At 40.1% G+C, this 18,273-nt stretch overlaps 1 protein-coding gene across 6 annotated transcripts in view; it reads right to left on the reverse strand.

The window, feature by feature from the left end:
* Window positions 1-18,273, reverse strand: part of IFT80 (intraflagellar transport 80) — a 156,124-nt gene that overhangs the window by 69,574 nt on the left and 68,277 nt on the right. For all 6 annotated transcript variants that reach the window (XM_075937826.1, XM_075937828.1, XM_075937827.1 and 3 more), the window contains 3 exons: window positions 17,591-17,700; window positions 6,920-7,009; window positions 2,983-3,120 (listed from right to left, as the gene is read on the reverse strand). In XM_075937826.1, coding sequence (XP_075793941.1) covers window positions 2,983-3,120; window positions 6,920-7,009; window positions 17,591-17,700 — 338 coding nt within the window. The remainder of the gene's footprint in view (window positions 1-2,982; window positions 3,121-6,919; window positions 7,010-17,590; window positions 17,701-18,273) is intronic.

Here is an 18,273-nt window from a genome sequence, read left to right on the forward strand (position 1 = left end):
TAATCACCATTTAACACAACAAACCAAAAACCATGTTAACAGAAAATATACCAGAATCTGAGAGGAGGGAGGGATTGCATGTAAGAGAGGAAAAGAATACTATCAGATAATATCTTCAAAGTAGTAAAATTACAGGTGAGCAATTATCCTTTCTTTTAAAAAAATCACTAGATTCTTGTTCATGAAAAGAAGCTCAAGGAATTTCTAAAAAGAAGAACTAACAAACAGCATGAAATGCAAGCCAATCTCAGCTTCAAACCTGAAAGATCAGAGTAGCAAGGATGCCATTTTGGAAGGGGAGGGGAGCAGAGGCAGCAGCCATGAGCTCTGGGACGTGGCTAGCTTTTCATCCCATTCCCCAGACGCTAGGGAGTGAGGGGAAAGTGCTTGCATTCTGTGTCTCACAGGGAGCTTCCATCCAAGATTTTGAAAACACACTCCTTCTACCTAGATTCTAAAAATGCAGCACCAGAGATGATGGGGGAATATGGTGATTTTGCTTTCAATTTGCTCAGTGTCAAGGACCATAGCAGAGATGTGTCAAAGGGGTCAATGTCTCTCTCTTTGTGCCACCTATACTCAGTACTTTTGTAGAGAAAGTGTCTCATCAAAATAATTAGATTTCTGTACTAGTATAGTACTGAACAAATTATTTGTGTATTTTCAAGACTACTGATGAAGTAGCTCTGCTGGCCCTATGGGAAAGCAGTATTATGTGTTAACAGGAGTGGGACCAGCAAAGTCTCAGAATGCTCTGCTAGAAAGAGCAAGCCCCTGGAGCTAACTGCACAATGGACACATGGGAGTCTCTCAAGGTTATCTACAGGAATGATTTTGTGTGCTCCGTAGAAAACTTGATGGCTCTGGGTAACATTTCCAGAGCACACCTCACATTTACACATGCTTTACTCAACTCCAAGGTAAAGGACAAGAGAACTCATGATTGAAATCCTTTGGCCTAACTGACATTTCTTGAAGGTTCTTACGTTCCTCAGGGTTCAAGGAAAGGGTGGCTTGGTGAAATAAAGAAATGTAAGGAAAAAAGTCTTTTAAGTGCCAAGTATCCAAACTTCCAAATCAGTGCACCAAAAACTGTCTAAAAGCACTAACAGAATGAACTCATGTGTTGGAAGTACAGCTGTTGATTAATCACAGTTAACTCATACAATTAACTCAAAAAATTAATTGTGACTAATCGTGCTGTTAAACAATAAAATAACAATTGAAATGTATTAAATATTTTGGATGTTTTTTCTACATTTTCAAATATATTGATTTCTATTACAACACAGAATACAAAGTGTACAGTGCTCACTTAATATTTTTTATTACAAATATTTGCACTGTAAAATGATAAAAACCAAATACAGGTTGAACCTCTCTAATCCGGAACTCTTGGGACCTGACCAGTTCCAAAAGTGAGAATTTTCTGGACCACAAGAGGTCAATATTGTCTAGCAGCATTGCCAACACTTCCACTGCTTATTGTGCTGGTAGAGGACATTTAGGGTTAAATTAGAGCTAAATAACAGCACAGAACACTGAGAGCCAGGACTGCTGTCTTTAAACAAACTTTATGGGACTGTGGGAAACTTGGCCACACCCATGAAAAATGGAAATCTGGCTAAATAAAATAATTCTGGATGACAGATATTTCTGGACGAGAGAGTTCCAGATGAGAGAGGTTCTACCTGTAGTATCTTTCAGCTCACCTCATACAAGTATTGTAGTGTAAATTGTTTATTGTGAAAGTGCAACTTACAAATGTAGACATTTTTTGGTTAGATAACTGCACTGAAAAACAAAACAATGTAAAACTTTAGAACCTATAAATCCACTTGGTCCTACTTCTTGTTCAACCTATCACTAAAACAAATACAACTGTTTACAAGATATAATGCTGCTTGCTTCTTATTTACAATGTCCCCTGAAAATGAGAACAGGAGTTTGCATGACACTTGTAGCCATTGGTGGTTCAGTTCTACAGTTTCTGTACTGGAGTGTTACACTGTTAATTAAGACTTCTGGAAGCATGCTCCACGCCTTGTCCCTCTCAGATTTTGGACAGAACTCCAGATTCTTAAACCTTCATTTGAGTGCTGTAGCTATTTTTAGAAATTTCAGGTTGGTACCTTCTTTGCATTTTGTCAAATCTGCTGTGATAGTGTTCTTAAAATGAACGTACGCTGGGTCATCCTCCAAAACTGCTAACACATGAATATACAGCAGAATGCAAGTAAAACAAAACAAGAAACATACAATTCTCTCCCAAGGAGTTCAGTCACAAATTGAATTAACACATTATTTTTTAAACAAGAATAATCAGCATGGAAGTATGTCCTCCAGAATGGTAACACACATACATTACCTACTCTGTCTAGCTATGGAAGAATGAGAAGCCAGAATGAAACTCCAAAGTAGATAGTATCTTTATAAGCCTCAGGGGATAGCTATGTTAGTCTGTAACTTTAAAGAAACAAGTTGTCCTGTAGCATCTTAGAAACTAACAAATATATTAGTATCATGAGCTTTCGTGGGCAAAACCTACTTCCTCAGATGAGAATGGAGAAAAAAGGAAAAACCTTCTTTTTCTGTTATAAATTGCTACAGGACTACTCATAGCTTTAGAAGGTAAATAATAAGAATTATACACTGATCTGGTAAAGAATCTGAAAAATATATTTGTGAAGCATAAAAATAATGAAGGTGTAACAATCAATGGTGTGAAGAAAGAATGATATATTCTATATTAGAATTAGCTGACCCCCCCACAATACTGTAAAGTGTTCACAAAAAAACACTAAATACAGAGACAAATACAATAGACAAATGACACAATCACTTCGTCAGAAGCACTCAGGGGAAGTCAGGACTATTCTGTACAAATGAAATTATGCTTATGTGTGTTCTCTGAAATACTTAACTATATTTTAATAAATTTGCTCAACACTATATTTGTTCTTTGTCAGAGTTGTTACTTACCCCAGTTTTATCACAAAGGCGCAAAGTATGAAAAGACCCCACAGCAAATAATTCTCCATCCGGAGCCCAGGCAATAGAAGTTATAGGATAATCATGAGGCTGAGAGCTGTACAGTAGACGACCATAACTATCCCACACCTAAGAAAGAAAAAATAAATTAGTCTGAATTTATTTTGTACATATCCTTCATATTTTACAGGCATCATTTCCTCAGCTGAAAATATTTTAATTTATAGAAACACATTTATTTTTTTAAACAAATTGCTACATTAAAAGGATATCTAATGCATTTAAAAGTCAGATTTTTGTATGTGCGTATGTTTACAGTATATACATAAAATAATTGCTGGGCCCAATCCTGCATAATGTGCATACCCAGTTTCCAATTAAGTCAATTCTGGACCGCAAGGTTGGACCCTTTTGTGTATCATCTCAAGATTTTGTAGCTACAAATGTTTTGTAAAATCAGATTTCTATTTCTGTTATTCTAATGCATTCTCCTCAATCAAGTTGGAAAACAAGCTTGTCACAAAAATAATTTTTACCTGAAGTCAGATTTGTTTTGCTAAAATATAGGAAATAGTATACAGGTTGAACCTCTCTAATCCAAAACTTCCTGATCCAGAAACGTCCATTGTCCAGAATGATTTTAGTTAGCCAGCTGTCCACTCTTCATGGACGTGGCCAAATTTCCCACAGTCCCATACAGTTGGTCTCAGCTTTCAGTGTACTGTGCTGTTATTTAGTTTTAATTTACTTCTAAACGTCCTCTACCAGCCCCGCAATCAGTGGAAGCATTGGTAATGGTGCTAGATAATACTGACCTCCAGTAGTCCAGAAAATTCTCTTGTTCGGAACCGGTCAGGTCCCAAGAATTCCAGACTAGAGAGGTTCAACCTGGCATTGATATCCATAATCTGCGCTATTAATTACCGGTAGTTGTTTCTTGGCGAATTACTGTATGTTTTTCCTAAACCTGTATGTTTCCTAAATAGTTTTTCATCATTCTATTTATATAGTAATATCAATTATAAAATATTAATTATAAGCAGCCAGTCAGCAAGTCAAGCCAGGGGACAGAGAACAGAATTTTTATGGCTCTACAGTCTCAAATGCCTTGCAACCTGCTGAAACCCAAAGAGAGGAGAATATGAGGCACAGAAGAAATTATGCATGTAAAAAACTTAAAATGCTTTGGGATTTACTCCTGTAATGTAAAATAACCTGTTACCTCAATGTCATGATTCTTTATTTTTGTTGTAAACATTTTTCACTACTAGCAAGTGGATGACAAATTTGTGTGGAACATAGGTAACTTTGGGACTAAAATGAGTGAGGTCTTCTGAAATGAAGAATATGTGAAAGGTAAGTATTTCCATCTCATTTCCCAAGCTGTTTGTGTGAAGTAAGTGACTCTTACAGATGAATCTTAAAATTATGAAAAATATTGTTATTTTTCTCTATAAAAAGATAATGAAGTTCTCTGTGAAATATGTAATTTGGAAACCTCCAATGACAGTGCAAGCAGAATGCCAGCAAGAATACTTTATGCATTAATAAGTAAGTACCTTAGATGCTTATAAAAGTTTTCATATACATGAGTTTTTCTATTAAGTAATCAAAATACAAATTAAGTTTTCATTATACGGAATTGTAAAATAATAAAAATATAATTTTACACAGATTTAAAACTATTTCTAAAACGGATCTTAGATTGGTTTAAAAATATGTTTTTGAAATGAGAGCAATAGCCAAAAAAGTCCTTTCATAATTTTTCTTTTTTAAGTTTTTCTTTGCTCAGGCTGAACTCTAAGGCTGCGTCTAGATGGGCAAGTTTTTCCGCAAAATCATCTGCTTTTGTGGAAAAACTTGTCAGCTGTCTACACTGGCCGCTTGAATTTCCGCAAAAGCACTGACGAGCTCATGTAAGATTGACAGTGCTTTTGCGGAAATACTATGCTGCTCCCGTTCGGGCAAAGTCTTTTTCTGAAAAACTTTTGCGCAAAAGGGCCAGTGTAGACAGCAGAGATTTGTTTTCCGCAAAAAAGCCCCGATCGCGAAAATGGCAATCAGGGCTTTTTTGCGGAAAAGCGCGTCTAGATTGGCCACGGACGCTTTTCCGCAAAAAGTGCTTTTGCGGTAAAGCATCCTGCCAATTTAGATGCGCTTTTCCGAAAATGCTTTTAATGGAAAATCATGCCAGTGTAGACGTAGCCTAATAGTTTTTGTAGAGTAGGAAAAGCATTTGAGGATATATTGGGTTGTTAACACATTTTAGACAAATATTTTAGTTCTCCTTTCTTTTTCTTTATAGTTCAGTGTATTCTTAATTTCTCTTCTTTCTTCTTCTCAGTTCTCATTTATTTCATCAATGAAATGGTCACAGAATATTACTAATCCTCATTTCAATGACAGTCACTTCTTTAAATTATCATTTTACTTCTATTTTCCCTCCTATACAGTGGCAAATATAGCAGACAAAATTTAAACTTAAATATTTCTTACATTTTCCACCAATTTTTCCTATCAAATGTCATTTCTTTGTAATTACAACAAATGGTTTCTTATAATGTGTGTAAACGATTTATACTAAACAATTTATTCCACCTTGCATTTAGCTTTGACACTGACTACTTTTCTCAGATCTGAAGAAGAGTACTGTGTAGTTCAAAAGTGTCTCTTTCACCAATAGAAGTTGGCCCATTAAATTATATTACCTCGCATATCTTGTCTCTCTAATTTCTTTATATCAAATTTGAGCTTTTTAAATTTTTATTTTGATGTACAATATGCTTATGACAAAAATAGACATTTTTTAAAAATAAAACAAGAGTAATTAAAATCTATTGGCCCAATTGATATCCTTTAAGAACCACATAAAGAGATCATCCACATGCACATCTCCTCTTCCCTTGTCTCTTCTATCATACCCTTCATCTGCACAGTTCCCCAGTCTCAGACTCACTCCAGAACCCCAGGTCTGTGCAGAAAATAGAAAAGAATTTAGGAGAAGTTGGGAATGTGTGAGTTGCGGGAGAACATGACAGGCATGGGGATATATTTGCACATCAATCCCCCTCTTTATGGAGTCAGAGAGATAGCAGTGGTATGGGGCTTTGGCTGAAGATGGCTGTTGGACGCCTGTCATTTCTTAGGTATTTGCCAGGTTCAGATAGATTATTTGACAGTTCCTTATTCTAAAGAGGGAATAATCTGAGCCATTGTAACTAGTATATTAATAGCAAGTCTATTCACTGTATGCAAAAATATGAGAGAAGATTTAAACAGAAAAGCTATATAACTGAAAAGACTTTTAAAAAAATCATAGCACACAAATGAATATTAGAATTCAGATACCAAATAATGAACATAAGTCCACAATTAAAGGGGAAAAAACCGTTTCTTCTATTACTGACAGAGAACAGTGTGCTGTCTACACAATTTTCCTACAGAACTATCCTGCATTTAGATGACAGGACAAACTGTGTTTTCCGTTTAATTGTATTTTCTTGTACTTTTCTTAGTTCATATCATAGTCTTAATACGCCTTCGGTAGCCAGGGCTTGTTCACATGGTACAGAAATGCATACTTGAGGAGAACAAAGTACAGTGCTCTGGAGTGTTGTGTTCTAATTGCTCCATATAAAACTTGCTGTTGTGTTTAAAAGGTACCTAGCAAGCACTGATGTAGTCCCATTTGAAACAATATTACGTTCACATGTGCTAGGAATATTTTCATTCAGTGTACCTTCCATTTCCTGAAAACTGAGAAGCTTCTAATTGCACTGAAATTTTTCTATCTAATTGGTTTTGAATTTGAAGGTCTTGTGAAGGTTGGAGAATATTAGTAGAGCCTAGTATTGTTACTCAGATCCTGCTTTAAAAACATTTATTTAAATAATTTAACCCACTGTAATTAAAGTTAAATAATACACACCTTATATTTACAGTCTTCACCAGCAGATAGGATAAGGTCATTGACTGAATTCCAATCAAGTTTTAAAATAATTCCATCATGGGCTTTCCACTGAGAGGAAAAATAAATTAATTAAATATACATTTAAATCTAGCAATTGCTTTTACTATTATTTCTATCATTTAAACAATAAGCAATAATAAGCAATCAGAAGGAGTGAGGTTAATGAGTTTATGCACTGACATTATGTCGAAGAGTCTCCATAATTTGAATGTTCCAAACTATCGGAGGATTTTTTTAAATTTAATATTAAAGCACTTGCATCTTCCTTTTTCTAAACTCTGGTCATCTGAAGAAGTGGGATATACCCATGAAAGCGCCTTATGCCATCTATATGTTTTGTTAGTTTATAAAGTTCTACCAGATCAGTTTTTGTTTTTAAAATGTATCCTGTACAGACTAACGTGGCTACCCCCTGAAGCTATAAAAAAAAAAAAGGAAGCATATTCTATTTATTCAAAATTTCTGGTTTTTATTTTAAACCTCTCCTTGAAACTATTATTCTGGTTAGGCCTCTTCCTAATTCTGTTTTTTTCAACAGCAGCTTACAACTGTTCTTTCATCTTTTAAAATATGGACCTATTTCTATTTTTAATTTCTTTTTAAATGGCCATTTATTTGTGTGCTCCCCATTTAAAATATCATTTTATTGTTTACATCTATCAATAGATAACTTTATCAAGAATATTAACATGACATGTATTTGTATATAGGTAAAGTCTACATAAAAAATGATTACTTACCTCATAACTGTTGTTCTTTGAGATGTATTGCTTATGTCCATTCCATTTAGGTGTGCACGCTGCGTGCACAAGTTCTAGATGCTTTTTACCCTTAGCAGTACTTGTTGGACCAGCCTGGGTGCCCCTGGAGTGGTGCTACTATTATGGCACATATATACTCCTGCTGGCCCTTCATCCCCTTAGTTCCTTCTTGCCAGACGTTCCAACGAAGGGGAGGTGGTTGGGATTTGGAATGGACCTAAGCAACACTTCTCGAAGAACAGTTTTGAGATAAGTAACCATTTTTTCTTCTTCGAATACTTCTTTATGGCCATTCCATTTAGGTGACTCCCAAGCTGTAACCACGAAGAGGAAATAGACTGTAAGGGTATGTCTACCCTAGTTCGAGCTAGGAATGCAAATGTAGGATACCGAAATTGCTAATGAAGCGGGGATTTAAATATCCCACGCTTCGTTAGCATGATCTCACTGGCACGTTACTACGTTCAACAGCTGATTCAAACAAGAAAGTGCGCGCCGGGATGCGTTAGTTCGAACCAAACCCCTTGGTTCGAACTAACATTACTCCTCAAAAAATGATATAACTTTCTAGCCTACAGAGCAATCGCATAGTGGTTGGTAAAGGTATGGACTGATGACTAGGTAGCCACCCTGCAGATGTCTAGGATTGGTACCCGAGCTAGAAAGGCCGTAGAGAAAGCCTGAGACCTCTTGGATTGGGCAGTGATGGGAGAGGCCAATTTCCCTACCAGGTCATAGCACACCTTAATACATGCCATGATCCATGAGGACAAGCACTGTGCTTTTACCAGCAGGCCTTTCATCCAATCTGCTATGGAGATGAAAAGCTGTGTGGACCTGCAGAATGGTTTTGTTCTGTCCTGTCTAAATAAAACACAAGGGATCTCCTTACATCTAACAAGTGTAATGCCTTTTCTTTCTGGTCTGCATGGGCTTTGGATAAAAGACCAGTGGAAAGATGTCCTGTGACATGTGGAATGGGGGGCACCATGTTAGGCAAAAAAGCTAGGTATGGGAGCAGCTTCACCTTAACCTTGAAGAACACAGTATAAGGGGGCTCTGATGTAAAGGCTCTCAATTTCAAAGTCTGTCTGGATGACAAAATGGCCACGAGGAAGGCTATCTTCCAAGAGAGGTGAGACAAGGAGCTATAGGCTCAAAGAGGCGACACATGAGACCTGTGATTCCACTGAGGTATGGGTTGCCTAATGTGAGGGTATAATCTCTCCGTGCCCTTAAGGAAGTGCTTAAACAATGCATTTGTAAACACTGACCCACCCAGATCTTCAGGGTGGAATGCCAAAATAGATGTGAGGTGCACCCTCATCGAAGAAGTGGCTAATCCCTGCTGCCTAAGATTGAGCAGATAGTCCAGGATGACAGGAACAGGCACCCGAAGAGGGTCCACACTCCTTTAGGCTGCCCAAGCCCCGAAGCACTTCCAACTTGGCTACCTAGGTCATCCTAGAAGAAGGCTTCCTGCTTTCCACAAGCACTCTCTGGACCGGATCTGAGCAGAGGAGTTCTCCACTTTTAAGCCACGATCTTCCAGGACATTATGTAAAGGGACTATAGGTTCGGATGGCACAGATGACCCCAATCTAGAACCTGAGTTAAAAGGTCTGGAAGCATGGTAGGGTGATCAGGTCCTCTACCAAGAAAGCACCAGAGAATTGTACCAGTGTTGCCATGGCCAGGCCGGGGCTACCAGAATCATCGATGCCCTATACCTCTGCACCCTTAGGAGAACCTCGTGTATGAGGGGGAAGGAAGGAAAGGAATACAAGAGATGGGGGGGGCACTGAATTAACATGGCATCTCCTATCATCCCTGGGCAGTGGTTCAGGTAGGTACAGAACCAACTGCATTTCTTGTCGGTGTCTGAGACGACCAGGTCTAGGTGGAGAGTTCTCCACCTGTGGAAGAGTTGTTGGGCTACATCCTCCCTGAGGGGCCACTTGTGAGTTGCAAATGACCCTCTGAGCTAGTCCGCCAGGACATTGCAGGTTCCCGGCAGGTAAGAGGCCTGAAAGTGAATTCCCTGTGCGATACAAAGGTTCCACAGGACTATAGCCCCTGATGAGCCAGTCATCAAGGTAGGGGAAGACCTACACTCCCTCCCTTCTTAGGAGGGTGGCTGCCATCACCACCATACACTTAATGAACATTCTGGGGGCAGTGGATAGGACATAGGGAAGGACCCCAGAAAAGGGATGCAGGTTAGACACTTCGGAATTGCAAATCCACGGGGGATTTAAATATCCCCCACGGCATTTGCATTTACATGGCTGCCGCTTTTTTCCGGCTTGGGGATAAGCCGGAGAAAAGCGCCAGTCTAGACGCGATTCTCTGGAAAATAAGCCTTTTTCCGGAGGATTTCTTACTCCTACTTGAAAGTTGGAATAAGAAATCCTCCGGAAAAGGGCTTATTTTCCGGAGAATCGCGTCTAGACTGGCACTTTTCTCCGGCTTATCCCCAAGCCGGAAAAAAGCAGCAGCCATGTAAATGCAAATGCCGCGGGGGATATTTAAATCCCCCGCAGATTTGCAATTCCGACTCGTCTCATTAACATCCCTTTTCTGGAAAGGGATGCCAATGTAGACGTAGTCATAGTGTTCCTTCCAAACTGTAAAATGTAGGAAACTCCTGTGGGAGGGAATAATGGAAATGTGAAATTATACATCCTTTAAACTGAGGGTAGCACCTCATCCAAAGAGAAAGAAAAAGAAGAGTCCCTAGGAATTGGCAGCTCCTCTGGGTGTACCCCCTGCCAACCTGGGGAAGGGTGAGGACAAGGGAACCTCTCTGTGACAGTCGAAGGGGGGGGGTCTGGCTCTATCTGAGGCCTTGCTGATCCTCCTGGGGGGACTGGTACTGCTCTCTAAGGCCAGAGCCATGGGGAGGAGGGTAGCCAACAGGGTGCCCCTGGGGTACAAATATGCTGAAGCAGATGCCAAAGATGATCTTGACACCCCCTGTCCCTGGTGGTACGCATATGGGGTCCAAAACGGCCACTGGGCCGGAGGCTGTCATTGCGGTGGTCATGTCTGTGTTGAAGGCAGGCTGACATGCCTCGAGTGGCAGCTCGAGCACGACTGGTGCTGTGAGTGGGACCGGAGCGGAGACCTAAGAGATTGGTGAAAGGATGCTCTGGATGCCATTCGACTCTACATCCGACTCCGAGGAATACTCAGATGCTTACCATGGTGGCGCCACTGGTGTCTAGTGCCAACCATGGTGATGTGCCACGGCTGTTGGTTTTCTTTGGTACCAGGTCAGAGGCCCTGGTGTGGGCTCTGGGGGATGAGATTATCCCAGGCCAACACCCTGCACAGAGTGACTCAGTGCCAGTGCTGGAACCAGTACTGGAACCTGGGGCAGAGCCGCTGGTGGAGCCAGAGGCACAATGGACGGTGCTGGTGAGGAAGTCCTCAATGCCATGGGCTTGGGTGCCGGCTGCCTGTCCTTATGGGAACGCATATGGGAGACTTCTTTGCGTGGTGCTGGGCCTGGTGAGGATGTGAGCTCGATTAGCTCACATGCTGCATTGAACATAGACAGTTCGGGGACCTCTTCCACCAAGGAACTGAGGGAATGAGGAGCCAGCAGGGCTATATATGAGCCAATATAGAGCCCCGCTACAAGGGAATCACAAGCTGGCCCAATGGGTACTGCTTAGGGTAAAAAGCTTCCGGAACTTATGCACACAGTGCACACTTCTAAATGGAATGCACATAAGCAAGCACTCGAAGAAGAACTATACTCTAACAGATTCTTGAGATCAAAGACTGTCTGGCTCTATCACTGACATCTTTCTAGTAAACTAGCTTTTAGTGTGCTTGTCAAATAAAAGTGGTGTAGGGCAATCTTGGAGGAGATTGAAGATTGTAATACGTCAGTCAGCTCATGCTGAGTCTCCAACATCTTCTCCAGAGTGATTTTGAACTCATTATCTAATCTTTTGAACAGGTTTGCAAAGTGACTAAAAATGCCTTCTCTTGTTCAGGGCGGAGGCAGAATACCCTTGCCTTGGTAGGGGGATGAATTATTAACTGGAGATATGTCAGGTTGGCCTCTGTGTGCATCATTGCAGATTGTTCTTTTGCAGTCATTGCAGAACTGTGCATGGGTTCAGAAAGAGATCTGGTATCACTTCTTTGTGACTGTATGAGTTACTGTGTACCTGCTGTACTACCCCACGGGCTCTAGTAAGGCCACTGTCCAGAAAAGAGTATAGGTGGTCCCAGCCACGGGTGTCCATACCAGGTGGAACACCAGGTTCTTGATCTTTGTGGACCCATGCTAGCAGAAGTCTAAATGGAGGAGGAATGGTGTGGTTAAGAAACTCCCTTCACTTCATCTTCCTCATTACTATAAAAATGAGAGGATATCTGTCTATGTTGTACTGATTGTTCCAGTGAGAGATCAGTACTGAATAATGGGGAATTTGGGGTTGGTAAGACTAGCAAATTGATCATGTGAATAAACTGCAGTGCTGAGGTACAAAGAACCAGAATATACTGCATTGGGGTGAAGAGTTAGTGGATGACAATTAGCATGGCGAAGTATGCTGAGGAGTCAGCGCTATGGCAGCAACAATACTCATTGCAGCACAGGTAGGCTCAGCTGAGTTGGCACTGGGTCCTTTGCCACGCTGTGTGGTGCCATATTTGAATAGGCAACTTTAAGCCAGTAGCCTTAGCACTGAAACAGTGCTTACTGGGAACTGCTGGAGTGTAGACAGTGCCAGAGGTGCCCAAAGCATCTTATGTGATAAGCTGCAGAATTCTTGGCACCAACACGACTGTTTGGCAGTCAGCTGATGTCTGTGAGGTGAGGAAGCTGGTTTTTTTTTTCCTGATTTAAATTAAGAATGTTAAGGACTAGTCGACTAGTCGATTCCATGCACCCCCTGCTGCCAAAGGGAGAGGGAGGACAGGGAGTACTCCTGGGCTCTGTGTGGTGCTGCCCCTTTGAAATGCTGCCTTGGCGTTTCAAAGCAGCAGCGCTGCATGGAACTGCATTTCAAAGGGGGCAGCCCACGTGGAGCCCAGGGTCAGCTGGGGACTCTATTGGTTTGTGCCCACAAAAACTCATGATACCGTCTACATGTTTTGTTAATCTTTAAGGTGCTACTAGACTATTTGTTGTTTTTTAAGTTTTTCCTAGTAAATCAATAGATATTTAACATCCTTAATTTAAATCCTTTGTGGACTTAGGCAATCTTTGTCTTGAGGATTCCTGACCTGGATCAGAAGCAGGTCTGAGGGACTTCTCCACTAGAATTATCTTGAGACTTGGGTCTCTGTTCTTTCATGACATAGCCTTAAGCTTACTACAGTGGATATATTTTGGAGGGAGGATGGACTTCCCCAAACAATGAACACATTGATAATGGCTATCAGAGATAAGGGTGGCCTCTCTACAAATAACGAGTAGTCCTGTGGCACCTTGGAAACTGACAACAATATATATACTTGTTAGTCTCTAAGCTGCCACGGACTACTCCTTTTTAAAGTTACAGACTAACATGGCTACCCCTCACAGATTTCTCTGCAAGTAGTACATCTCTTAAAACCTGGAGAGTCAGGCATAATATAAATTGCTTACCTAATGGACAGAAAAAGTGGGAAAAGAAAAACCTTTAAAAAGAGATAGAAATGTAGCCGTGTTAGTCTGGTCTAGCTAAAACAAAAAACAGGACTATGTAGCACTTTAAAGACTAATAAGATGGTTTATTAGGTGATAAGCTTTCGTGGGTCAGACCCACTTCCTCAGATCAAAAAGTGGAAGAAAATTGGCATGACCATACATACAAAAGGATACAATCAAAAAAATGAACACATATGAAAAGGACAAATCAAATTTCAGAACAGAGGGGGGATGAAAGGGGGAGGTAAATGTCTGTGAGCTAATGATATTAGAGGTGATAATTGGGAAAGCTATCTTTGTAATGGGTAAGGTAATTAGTGTCTTTGTTAAGACCTAGGAGTAAAGTGTCAAAGTTAAGCATGAATGACAGTTCAGAGGATTCTCTTTCAAGTCTGGTGTTAAACTGTCTTTGAAGCAGGATGCAGGTAATCAAGTCGTTGAGACAATGCCCTTTCTGGTGAAATGGCAAGAAACTGTTTTTTCTTTGTGATCCTGTCTAATATCTGTTTTGTGGGCATTAATCCTTTGGACAAATGTCTGAGATGTTTGTCCAATGTACATAGCAGATGGACACTTTCGGCACGATAGCATAAATTATATTTCTGCATGAGCAGGAATATGTGTTCTTAATCTTATAACTCAATTGGTTAGGTCCAATAATGGTATCAGCAGAGTGAATATGTGGACAAAGCTGGCAACGGGGTTTGCGCAACCCAGCATGACACCTCTCCCACAGATAACAGGAACATACAGAGGAGCATAAGCACATAGCCAAAGGGGTATCATCATGGCTGCAGCAGGAGCAGGAGCAGGAGCAGGAGCAGGAGCAGGAGCGCTGTCAGGACATCACTGATGATGCCTGACTACTACACTAGTGACTGACTGCTGGTCTTCAGAAGGACATCAAATAGCATATACCTGACACAAAGTCTACCATCTACCAAATTTCAAGTCCCTGCTCCAACGTGAGTAAGTACTGACACTTCTCAAAGAAAAGGTTACCAATTTTTTTTTTTAATGTAGGAAAAATAACATTTTCCCTAGCCAGAAATGGCTAAATAGTTTTCATGAAATTAAAAAAAAATTAACCTGAATGGTTAAAGTTTGGCAAATATGTAAGCAACTGAAAACAATCTTACATTGAAAAGTGGCAAGCAACTTAATAAAAGGCAGTGCTACCACCTATGGCAATATTGCATTTAAAATACATTTTGAATTTTGACTAAATAAAGGACACATATTAATGCTCCAAGACTCAGGAATGAGACTCAGGGATGTATGGCTTGCTATAAAAGCTCCATAACAAATCTTCCCTAGTACATTTGCAGCACATCTACAATTCCAGGTATCAGTTGTGCAGATTTATATGCAAGCTATACTTTAGCAACTGTGAGTAATCCCTCTGACTTCCTTGCAGGATCAGCACCCAAGTCTCTATTCTTTCTACTTTTTATTTAATACTAGTTTAAAAATACTGCCCAGACCAAACTGTGTTATAGTTTAGTCATAAAACTTATATTACATTTTATTTAAGGGTGTGTCTACACAGCATTCTTAGCTCAAAATAAGATATGCAATTTGCACTAAAAACATAAGAACATAAGAATGGCCGTACTGGGTCAGACTAAAGGTCCATCTAGCCCAGTAGCCTGTCTGCCAACAGTGGCCAGCATCAGGTGCCCCAGAAGGGGTGTACCGAAGACAATGATCAAGCGATTTGTCTCCTGCCATCCTTCTCCAGCCTCTGAAAAACAGAGGCCAGGGACACCATTTCTATCCCCTGGCTAATAGCCTTATATGGACCTAATCTCCATGAAATTATCTAGCTTCTCTTTAAACTTTGTTATGGTCCTAGCCTTCACAGCCTCCTCTGGCAAGGAGTTCCACAGACTGACTCTGCGCTGTGTGAAGAAGAACTTTCTTTTCTTAGTTTTAAACCTGCTACCCATTAATTTCATTTGGTCTCCTCTAGTTCTTCTATTATGGGAACTAATAAATAACTTTTCTTTATTCACCCTGTCCGCATCACTCATGATATTATATACTTCTATCATATCCCCTCTTAGTCTCCTCTTTTCTAAACTGAAAAGTCCCAGTCGCTTTAACCTCTCCTCATATGGGACCCGTTCCAAACCCCTAATCATTTTAGTTGCCCTTTTCTGAACCCTTTCTAAGGCCAAAATATCTTTTTTGAGGTGAGGAGACCACATCTGTACACAGTATACAAGATGTGGGCGTACCATAGTTTTATACAGGGGCAGTAAGATATTCTGTGTCTTATTTTCTATCCCTTTCTTAATAATTCCTAACATCCTATTTGCCTTTTTGACTGCTGCTGCACACACTGTGTGGATGTTTTCAGAGAATTATCCATGATAACTCCAAGATCTCTTTCCTGATTTGTTGTAGCCAAATTAGCTCCCATCATACTGTACATATAGTTGGGGTTATTTTTTCCAACGTGCATTACTTTACACTTGTCAACATTAAAATTCATTTGCCATTTTCTTGCCCAATCACTCAGTTTGGTGAGATCTTTTTGAAGTTCTTCACAGTCTGCTTCTGTCTTGACTATCTTAAACAGTTTAGTATCATCCGCAAACTTTACTACCTCACTGCTTACCTCTTTGTCCAGATCATTTATGAAGAAGTTGAACAGGATTGATCCCAGGACCGACCCTTGGGGGACACCACTAGTTACCCCTCTCCGTTCTGAAAATTTACCATTTATTCCTACCCTTTGTTTCCTGTCTTTTAACCAGTTCTCAATCCATGAAAGGACCTTCCCTCTTATCCCATGGCCATGTAATTTACACAAGAGCCTTTGGTGAGGGACCTTGTCAAAGGCTTTCTGAAAATCTAAGTATACTATATCTACTGGATCCCCCTTGTCTGCATGTTTGTTAACCCCTTCAAAGAACTCTAATAGATTAGTAAGACAGGATTTGCCTTTACAGAAACAATGTTGACTTTTGTCCAACAAATTATGTTCTTCTACATGCCTCACAATTTTATTCTTTACTATTGTTTTGACTAATTTGCCTGGTACTGAAGTTAGACTTACCGGTTTGTAATTGCCAGGATCGCCTCTAGAGCCCTTTTTAAATATTGGTGTTACGTTAGCTACCTTCCAGTCATTAGGTACGGAAGCCGATTTAAAGGATAGGTTACAAACCACAGATAATAGTTCAGCAATTTCCCGTTTGAGTTCTTTCAGAACCCTGGGGTGAATGCCATCTGGTCCCAGTGATTTGTTAATATTAAGTTTTTCTATTTGTTCCAAAACCTCCTCTAATGACACTTCAATCCAGGACAGCTCCTCAGATTCATCACCCACAAATAGCTATGCAAATTGCGTATATTATTTTGATTCTTTTTCGAAATAAGTTATTTTGAAATTTGGTGCATCTACATAGCGCCAAGTTTCAAAATAAAACACTATTTTGAGACATCCCTTATCTCTCATGCAACAAGGTTTACAGGGATGCCAAAATAGCATGTCTGCTATATTTTGCAATAGTGGACACATTCAAAAGACGCGGCGTAGCTATATTGGGATACCTCTGGTATCCTGAAATAGCACTGCAGTGTAGACGTACCCTTACTAGGAAAATATCACTGAAGCTTGATATGCACTGTATCTTTACTATGTATTTTAGAAATGTGAATCTGTCTATCTCTCTGTGAGACCATTTGTTCAAGAACTGCTCCTAAACAATAAACCTAGGACCACCAAATTTGGTATGCTGCTTCCTCTTATGATTCAAAGGAAAGTTAGAATAATGAGGTATGTGAGGAATTTGATTGTTCCTCACAGAATGGAAAGGGAGGGGGTCTGACAGCAGGCAAGCAAGAGGTCAGAGATGGGGACCAGGATAGCTATAACTCTATTGGGCCAGCTGAGGGCAGAGTTGGAGAAAGGGACTTCTAACTACTATTTATTTCAGAGTATGTGTCTGTCTGTTCCCCATCCAGGGGACATGCACCCTGTACCCACTGGAGCTTCAGTAGCCGTGCAAAGGTGCTTCTCACCTGGCCCCAAACAACTGCAGTGAGACAGGGCTGGGGTTGTCCTTTCTCTCTAGGGCAACATGCATACTGAACCCCAGCCTCACCCTAGAACAATGATTTCAATAAAAACAACAACAAAACTTATTTGAGTTAGGGACCCGAACGATGCAAGGTAAATCTTCTACTATTTCATATTAATGATACCTGTAAAACTTTAGCATTTGGTTGAAGAGGTTTAATAATCAGCTGCTTTCCTGATGTATAGAGAATCTTTTCTGAATCGGGGCCCCATGCTACTGAGTAAACTGGTGTTCCTGTAGAAAGATAAAAGAAATTGTATCTTACAAAGATATTTGAAAAAAACTTGCAGAAATTATTAAAGGCACTTGAAATGATTAATAAAATAAAATGTTGCTCTAGCATTTAGAATTTGGAGTTTTGAGAGACAAAACTGAGCTGTTTTAATACTGCTAACAGAAATAATTTCAAGTGAATTACTTAACACCTTATTGATATTGAAGAACAGCTGTGGTGCTAAACAGCACAATTTAACAAAGCAAATCTACCTGCTCTTCTTAGTGATTCTACTGGGTAGCTACAGGAGTAAAGATTAATCCAACAGGTTAACTCTTACAAGTCTTTAAAGATGAAAGCAGGGACTGTATAAAAGACTGACATTTCTCAAATTTTTCTTTCCAGCCAGCAGCTTGTCTCATCCCTGTGCTCCCATCAATTGTGCAAATTACAGCCATGGGGAAAGGTTACATGTGACTGCTATCGGGTTGGTGCCAGAGAGAGAAAACTGTTCCCCCAGCTAAGAGGAGTGGGAGCAAGCATATCATCCTCTGTCCCCTATACTAACTTAATTACTGCTCTCGCCACATTTT

Source organism: Pelodiscus sinensis, chromosome 10, assembly GCF_049634645.1.
Source record: "Pelodiscus sinensis isolate JC-2024 chromosome 10, ASM4963464v1, whole genome shotgun sequence".
NCBI lineage: Eukaryota > Metazoa > Chordata > Testudines > Trionychidae > Pelodiscus > Pelodiscus sinensis.